This window comes from Colias eurytheme, chromosome 15, assembly GCF_061535395.1.
Source record: "Colias eurytheme isolate Ceu_HAF_F1 chromosome 15, ilColEury1 Martin Lab GWU primary, whole genome shotgun sequence".
NCBI lineage: Eukaryota > Metazoa > Arthropoda > Insecta > Lepidoptera > Pieridae > Colias > Colias eurytheme.
The window spans coordinates 7940526-7950000 of NC_142994.1; the positions used below are offsets into that span (position 1 = coordinate 7940526).

Sequence of the window (9475 nt, forward strand, 5' to 3'; positions counted from 1 at the left end):
AACGTAATGCATCGAGTGATTAGGGTTAAGTCCGGTTAAGCTGTAGAAGCCCTCCTGGGCTAACAGCGACCCTGCACAAAAAAGAGCGTGTGTGCCGAGCACACGTGTCAGAAAAATTTCTTAGGCAAGATTCAAAGATACCAAAATTGTCGCCTTACTCCATGACGTGACGGTATTGCCATGACGCGACCTTAAATTTTGACTCTCATCGAAAGAAGTTTCACTTCAAAAAGTGATTAGGGAGTGTGCGTGGTGACCGCGATGCGGCGTTTGCCGCGCGACAGCGTGCGATGATCGCGCGGCGCACGCCAGCGCGCTGGACTGTGCACGCGCGACGGTGCGCGACCCTTATGATTTTGGCGCTGTGCTTCTTTACGTTTGTACCAGTTAAGTAAGTAATTTGTACAATTAAAAGGAAGGTAATAGGATTTTTTTAGTTATTAAAAAGTTAAATTATAAAGGTTTTTTTTAATTAACTATAAAAAAATAATCGTAATTACTACTAAAAAATATAGTGATATTTATTTCTAGATTTCTTTACAATTAAATAGACTAAAAAATGTTTTTATTGAAAATTAAATTCTTTCAATGTACCTTTATTATAAACATTTATTTTATTCAATTTCAATTCCTATCTAACTGAAAAAACAGATTAAGTTTAAAATCATTTTTTGCATTTATAATAAATAATAATTATTGTACTCAAGAAAATCTAAGATTTAATATGAATTAATAGCTTTCCTTGTATAGGAATACTGAATAAGAAAAAAAAAACATCGTCCCTATATTCAGTGTGTATTTGATGTGTACTAATTAATATTTATGAGCTTCATAAAATGTTATGTAGAGCCAAAGCATACCGTTGCGACGGCCGACGGGTAAGTTCACAAAAACTACTAAATATCTGTGGTCAAAGGTATTAAGGGTCGGGATTTCACATAATTCCAGTTAAAACTTGCCTTAACATTGTTTAGTAAGTTTAAGTATCTTCATAAAGTAATCTTAAACTAAAATTATTAGCGTATTAATTTTGCATTCGTAGAGTAAAACTAATCTTAATGTTTAGTAATTGTAAATTTTTTGTCACTTCATTAGAATATAGAGCAGCAAATAAATTTGAGGAAATTAATTACCTATATACACAATAATTAGATTTTTACAATCATTACTAACGTAGAGTCTATTCTAAATCAATCGTCCGACAAGTCAAGTAACTGCTTTTATGTAATATTTGTGATAGAAACCGGATAGATCTATTAAATTTTCCCTTAAATGAATGCTATTAACAAGACAATAGACGATATATCCCACACAATCTAGTTTCCATCAACAATGTGGTTGCAATAATTTAAGGCTCGTTTCGTACAGTACCTAAGGTTAATGAGTCATTTGAAACTGTAATTATATGTATATTAAGCGGATCTTTAATCGTGATGTCGCAGCATCCCAACACGTTGAAAGGCATTACACGTAAATCCATTGAACTAATTGCTGTCCCGAGCGTCACCGTAACTCAATTCCACATTCTGTTTGCTGAATCCTCACGCTAAATGGTAATTTTGTACGGGAATCTCATTTATGTGTCCACGTCCACAGAAGGTGTAATTTGATAAGACCGTAATCAATGTCTAAAACGTTGGAAAAAGCTGCTTTTTCGCTTTTTTATTGAGTTAGAGTCAACGCTTCTACACTTAAGAGTGACAATAGTAGTGTAAAAGTGAGGTCTTTTTCACAATTAATTTCAGTTAATTCGATAAAAAAGGATACCTAGTGAAAAATTTTGTAAGTTTATTTTTTATCTCTTGAAGTTGGGGCCCTTTTTATTACCTACATTTATTTGTATCGTTTGATCTTATGGACAATGTTTTCCCATCATAAAAATTATACAAAAACATCTTCTATCTGTCTAACCTAGGTGTATTTTTCAGTATCTTCAATCTGTAATCATTTATAAAGTAATAACGTGAAAGAAAATATTGATGCACTTTGTTAATCAAAATCAGTAGGTACTGTAGCAGAAATGAGCGAACTTCAATCAAGGCTTGTAAAGCACGAAATCGGTTTGAAAGAAAATAGGGATGCAATTCGTTGACAGACATTAGAAATGAAGCAGATATTAAACATATATTTTAGCAAGGGTTGTTAGCCTACTACAACTTACACTGACATGAATATTAAATTACGACTGGCATTACATGAATGCTGTTTGATTTTAGGTTAGAGCGTACAGCGGCCGTGGATCGGCTGGAGAACGTGACACACACCGTGACTCGGATACTGGACGGATACGATATACGACTACGACCCAATTTCGGTGGTACGATATTTTCAATAGCTGTACGATGAAATATGCAGTGGTTTATTGCTAAAAATAGATGTAAAATACAAGTACACTTGAGTATTGCTAAATGACTGCTCTAATTTTCATGAGTATTCTAAGGCGGTCATATTCATGCGTAATTTCACGTTGTTCCCTCTATGTTCTGGAGAAACTTTGGAATACAATTTTAGACTCTGTCTATTTATCTTGTGCTGTTTTTCTAATTTTCACTAAGAGTCAACTATTGTTTTTTTAATGTTGTTGAAATAAACTGCTTATTTTTTACCCGACTACGGCAAAGCAAAAGGAGGGTTATGATTTTGACAGGCTATGTATGTATGTATGTATGTATGTATGTATATATGTATGTATGTATGTATGTATGTATGTATGTATGTTCATCTGTTCCCTCGTAACTTCTAAACTACTTATCAGAATTCGACAAATGACATATCATTAGAAGCGTCTTAATTGTCCGCTGGTTATAGGCTATATGGGGTTTCACAAAATCTAATGTGGCGCCCTCTAGCGGACAAAATATACAGAGTAAAAAAATAAAGTTAAGATAAATATGCCGTGTTTGGTATCATTTGAAAGCTTTTTACTTGCACATTTTGAATATATATATATTACTAGCATTTGCTTGTGACTTTACCTGTATTCATGGGCTGATTGCATATAATTCACATCTTTTCGTTCATAGCTTCTTTATTAGTTCATCAATTTAACTTTTGTTTTATACTTTTTCAGCGTCGTTTTTTGTCGTAGTTGGGTTTTAATTGTTTTACTTTTTATCTTGTAAGTAATTTATTTACCATGTAAACAATTAAAAATAGAATTGCTCAAAGTTTAAAGAAACAGTTCAATTAGTAATTTTTACTTAGTTATTCAATCTCATTTTCCTGCAAGAGATTATTATAAAGAAAAGCGAGTTTCTTGTACCTGGTACAAATAATCTTTTTATTTTAGTTCTTGTATAATACCTTGCAAATAAATCCATAGAGCGGTAGGTTGCAGCTGCTGAGAGCGGTCGGATTAAGAAATAATAACATTTCTAGTCTGTCTTGCTACTCTTGTTCCGTAAAATTAAGTTGGCACTGTGTACGGATATAATAGTGATCCTACTATAAAATGTACAAAGAAATTATAAAATTAAGAACATAGTGATAATGCAAATAAAATTAAAGTAAAACGATAAGTGAACTACAAGTGCTTTAAATACAATGCTGTATGCTAATTTTAACAGTATCAGCAAAAACAAAAGAGTGCTTTTTTGTAAGAACATCGAATCATGGAATTTTTTGATTACTTATTTTAGAATTCCAAAATGATAGATAAATAATTACGAATTCAAGATTTAAGAAGAGAGTAGGATCGTGAATTATTGCATATGTTATAGCAGTAATCGAAGTTCAATATAGCGATTATAGAAAATTGCGCATGAAATACAAATGACAGAACGCAATAAAGTTATGTATAGGCTAGATACACGATAAATATCATATAAAGGATGTATTGAAAATGTTTAATAATTTCCAAAGCCCTTCGTACATCGATTCACATGATATTGCCGCTTTTGAAGAATACCACGATATGCTTCGAAAACAGCCTTTATGTTAAAGGCATATTGATGCTGTGGAGCATGTGATACAAAAGATATTGAGTTCGTTCAGCAAACATATGGCCTGTCAGCGGTTCGCCGGTCACATGTGATACCTTCTTGCATAAAATATTATTGCTTTTCAGGCGATCCGCTGTATGTTGGCATGGATCTGACCATCGCGAGCTTTGACGCTATATCGGAAGTTAATATGGTAAGCTTTTATTGATAACAATTTTTTTTTATTCGGATAGGGATTTAATTATTTATTATTATTAATATGCACTTATCCAACAAGTTCAGGTGTGTTTGATATTGAAAATAATTTCTAATATTTTTTTCTTAGACTCTATAGGTACATTATCATTGTTGTTTTAAACTTAACTACCAACTATTTACTACCTAAGTAACGTGAATAAAAAGTTGTTCTTAATCTGGTCGCCAAAGAAATTATAAATACACAAAGTGGGGTAAACCAATAAGTGGACGCACCGAAACTTCGGACAAGTTTTCCTTTGGTCCAAGGATGTCGCTCTTGATCGCTCATCGTGTTCGTTAAGCTTTTAATAGCGAAAGAGCGCAAGGCCAGCACTTGACATACATCGCCGGTCACCGGGGGCGGAGTGCTGCGTCAGCCAATCGATGGTGCCGCGTCTGGTGACACCTCCCACTCATTCATGCTTACAGATGTAATGTGTGAAAGTTTTAGTACAATTTTCTACATTGTATCTTAGGAGTTGTATAACATAGTTTGTGGGTAACTGTGTATTTTAGGATATGATTTCGGCAAAATTATAATCATTTGGTTAACACTCCTTGACCTTGGAAAAGTGTTTCATAGATAGATATTTTACAAAATACAACGTGCGTTGTATTAAAGCGTGAACTTTTTCAGGATTACACAATAACCCTTTATCTGAACCAGTACTGGAAGGATGAAAGGTTGGCTTTCGGTTTAATGGACGAGGTCTTAACCCTCTCTGGGGACTTCGCTGATAAGATTTGGGTTCCTGATACTTTCTTCGCGAATGATAAGAATAGGTCAGTGCAATTGCAAATAGATATAGTTTTCGATCTGTTGACTTGATAAATTGTTACATGTTTTTATTTTTTCTTATAGGTACACTTTTTACAAATTTTAAGATCATGCTCGCCATACAGGACAATATTTAAAGACATACATAATATACACAAATTATTCTTGTAACCCGCGCAAATCAATCTCCCGGGATTTTTATGGTGACAGCCGAATGGAGTTTAATACCTACCTTAATAACTGATCTGCCTCATTTCGCTAAATATTTTTGAGATGATTTGTTATCTAACGATAAATCTATATAACATTTCTGTTATATTTCGTTTCATTTTGTTTACTCTTGCAACGAATCCATTAGATTCAACATAGAGTGTAAATTAAAAGCCCGTTTTATTGCAGTTTCCTCCACGACGTCACAGAAAGGAACAAGCTAGTTCGCTTAGGAGGCGACGGGAGCATAACCTACGGGATGCGCTTCACGGCCACCCTGGCCTGCATGATGGACCTGCACTACTACCCCCTGGACAGTCAGAACTGCACCGTCGAGATTGAAAGCTGTGTGACTCCATAACTTTGATATAATCAGCTAAGCTTCTGCTTTGCTAACACGCTGCCATGTTCTATGAATCCGGCACCTTTTGTATTCTTATGATTTTGATTGAGCACAATTATTGCACATTCGCACATAATGCACATATTGCAATTACGCTTGCATTAAAGTATTTTGAACATGAAAAACATTTTTTGCATAATCTATAAAAAACTCGAAATCGAAACATTTGTTAATTCTTAATTAAATAACATGGCTAATGCGAAATAACAATCCCACTGTTTTGAAAACGAGATCTGAAACGTATTACTCTTTGTAAATATATTTCAAATAACTTAAAAGCTGGCTATTCTAACAGATGGTATTTATAATCTGTAGATGGTTACACCGTGTCTGACGTGGTGATGTATTGGAAGGATACTCCAGTACGAGGTGTGGAAGATGCAGAGCTGCCACAGTTCACGATACTTGGATATGAAACTAATGATAGGAAGGTATGAAAGTTATAACATCGAATATGACTTATTTACCGAAAAATTAACACTATGAATAACATAATAGTGTTAATTTTAACTCTCTTTGTTATTGGTAATTATAATTATATCTAGCTTTTAATAAAAATAATGCATATGGGTTAGATAATTTCGTAATGAAATCAACAACCCCTTTACCGTCCCTAAATTACATAATATTAGTTATGGATACTTTCCTTAAATTATTAGATGTTTCGTCTACAATGTATTTTACTCTATATTAAAACTAAGTAACAATAATTTGCATTATATGAGCGTTAATACTGAATTCCACACATAAACATCTACTCAATTCTACATACTATTTACCTCTAAATATAATCACCGCACATCCTAAACTCCGTCTCTAACAAATGATTCAATTACAAGCAACCACGGCACGTGTCAATTAGAAGCTATTAACATTCTAGGAGAAGTTGGCGACAGGCATCTATCAGCGTTTGTCACTGAGCTTCAAGTTGCGAAGGAACATTGGTTACTTCGTGTTCCAAACTTATCTGCCGAGCATCTTAATTGTGATGCTGTCCTGGGTGTCGTTCTGGATCAATCACGAGGCAACGTCTGCAAGAGTTGCTTTAGGTAAATAAAATGAAGTATTTTCTATGCACTTACATGATGTTTTATTAAAATAAAATTTTCGTTGAGTGGATTAAGTTAAAATATAACATAATACCTAATGTTTTAAATATACAAGAATGATATAAAATGAATTTGGGTCAATTTATACAATTAGTACCTACCTATAGATAAATACAATAAAGAAATTCGGAAGAAATAAGTATGATTAATCTATTCTATTAAAATGTAATTTTCGTTTTTCTGCTTTTTATAATGAATTTTATGCAATTAGTATGAGAATATTGTAGCGGTTAAGGAAATTTGGGGTTTCCATTAAAATCCATCAAAAGTTTGTCATTTAGACCCGCTGCGGGAAAAGTCCTGCAATTTTTAATTTGTTCTTACACCAATTTGCTGTTTATACCGAGGAACGTTTTGATGGATTTCCATAATTGAATTATAATTACAAGTTACCGAATATTCACTTAGTTGTTTGCAATTATGCAATTATTTTTTTATGATATATATTGCCTTTGTTTTTAATAAAAATCGATTGTTCATTCTTATATTACATAAATAAAGTAAAAGTAAAAGCTCTACAAACGATTAACTACAAGCTCTACAAACGATTAACTAGTGTTTGTAACTTTTTATTAAATTACGACTATAATCACAATTACAGATAAACATATCCTGGCAGGTATAACAACAACCCTAACAAGGACATCTAAAAACAAAAAAAACTTGACATTAGAACTCATTTACACATTTACACCATTCACGACTACAGATAACATATCCACATAAAATCCTGGCAGGTATAACAACGGTGCTCACAATGACAACAATAAGTACGGGCGTACGAAGCAGCCTGCCGCGCATTTCATACGTGAAAGCCATCGACATCTACCTCGTCATGTGTTTTGTGTTTGTGTTCGCCGCATTGCTGGAGTATGCGGCTGTTAATTATACGTACTGGGGCGCTAGGGCAAGGAAACGGGCCAAGTTAAAAAACCGAGACTTATCTGCTAGTACTAGTGTGGAAAAGGATTTGAAAAGCTCTGGAGGTGGGTATACACTATACAGGTATTGTGTTTACTATTTGGATAGATGTTGTTTTGGTTTACTTACTTTTATGATTATAAATGAATCAGATTAATATCTACTTATTATAATTGAATCTTGTACTGTCCAGTGTCCTTACTGTTGATTTATAATATGGTTGTTATAGTGTTTTCACTGGCTCAAAACGAAATCTAAAATCCCTTAGAGCTTTAAGCTTTAGGAGACATATTTCGATAAATTATATTATTTGTGGAGATTTTTAGTATTTTAATAAAAATATGTCTTTTAATCAATTTATGTAAGATTTTTTAAATTATTGCAATTCATTTCAACGTCTTCAAAATGATGTGAAAATTAGATAAAAAATATCTAATCATACCTCCGTGTAAAAGTGATGCCTTCCTAAAATAATTTTACGCATTATTTGACAAGGGTCACGATCACCTGAAGAAATTATTGCCCTCCGCGAGTGTACGCCAACGTCGGGCAGGGTTTCGCCCCTATTAGGGCTGCGGTCTAAGCCACTGCCGCCGGCGACTGGCGCTCCGCCCTCCTTACGTTTACAGAGGGACCATACAAACCTTCGTTATAGGACCCGACCGCACTCAAGGACTTCTAGAAGTGAGAATTTATTTTAGACAGCCATTTAACTTAAAACTTATTTGAATAGCAATTACTTCATTTAAGTATTTAATGTAACGGTTCAAATCTACCTTATAGTATCTTGGTCTACAAAAATATAATGACTAAATCCATTAAAAAGTGTTCAATAATTACAAAGTTTTATATTTTTATAGCATCTTCAAAACCTTTTGGTTCAAAATTAGTTCTGCCATTTTTCTGTATTAATTTTGAATTTTTTGCGCACAGTTAATCAATGAATAGGTCAATTTAATCAATACGTATATCAACGAATTTAAATACTAAAATATACTAAATTTTTCAGACAGCGCAACCAAACCCCGTGTGATGCACGCCCTTCGGAAAAGCGCTACAGTTATAAAAGCTTCGATGCCAAAAATCCGCGACGTCAACGTTATAGATACGTATTCACGCGTCATATTCCCCATAAGTTTTCTTATCTTTAACGCTATATATTGGGTCTTCTATGTAATCGATTAGACTAACCAATGACACTTTTGGCTCCCAGTAACTATTATGTAGATACTAAATTCAGAACCTTGGATATGTTAAGGATAAGAAATCCTTTAGCGTTATAACGGTTTTTGGATTCAAGATGTAAATATAATGCTACATATTTAATGTGAACCAATATTAAAATATATTGTGCGCTATTAATTAATAATTGTCAAATAATGTAAGAAAAATGTGAAAACGAGAGTCTTCTTTTATTTATTTAGACTTTTATTTCTACCACTTTTATTACTATGTTGTCACGGGACCATACATGATTTACGCAGGTGACATACTGTAAGTTTAATTTTGTTAAAAATAATTGTTCACATTTATTCGTTTAACTGTATGAAAATAATTAAATGCATAAGCATTGATTATTTTAAACAATAAATTAAAACTGTACAATATCTTAATTATTATTGTTAGTTTCTGTAAAACATAACCTTGTTATTTTTTCGTTAAAAAAGACATGTAATTCATAAGGACTTATATTTTATGTCTTATTAAGAATAAATAGATTTAATTATATAGAACCCTGCGATGTTCGAACATTGTGCATACTGCAAACTATTACTTTAGTAGAATTAACATACTGCCAAACATAAATATCAAATGTAATTTATATTATACATATAATACTACTTAAGCATATTATATTTTAAGTTAATTATACTAC

At 32.9% G+C, this 9475-nt stretch overlaps 2 protein-coding genes across 2 annotated transcripts in view; one reads left to right on the forward strand and one right to left on the reverse strand.

Annotated features, from left to right (window-relative positions):
- The window catches only part of LOC149902460 (gamma-aminobutyric acid receptor subunit alpha-2), a 53361-nt gene that overhangs the window by 22321 nt on the left and 21565 nt on the right, over positions 1-9475 (reverse strand). The gene's annotated exons all lie outside the window — the stretch shown is intronic.
- Positions 291-8797, forward strand: Lcch3 (Ligand-gated chloride channel homolog 3). The gene is made up of 10 exons (XM_090110314.1): positions 291-391; positions 2217-2317; positions 4067-4134; positions 4816-4961; positions 5356-5513; positions 5885-6000; positions 6450-6618; positions 7416-7664; positions 8095-8283; positions 8609-8797. Exons 1-10 carry the CDS (start codon positions 291-293, stop codon positions 8782-8784), a joined length of 1473 nt encoding a protein of 490 aa, XP_089966440.1. The 3' UTR covers positions 8785-8797.

Bases quoted from the DNA above. Each gene is read 5' to 3' on its own strand.
- Lcch3 (XM_090110314.1), top strand. From the start codon at position 291: ATGATCGCGCGGCGCACGCCAGCGCGCTGGACTGTGCACGCGCGACGG. The intron at 2,318-4,066 runs GTACGATATTTT...ATTGCTTTTCAG, and splicing joins ACTACGACCCAATTTCGGTG to GCGATCCGCTGTATGTTGGC. The intron at 4,962-5,355 runs GTCAGTGCAATT...GTTTTATTGCAG, and splicing joins TTCGCGAATGATAAGAATAG to TTTCCTCCACGACGTCACAG.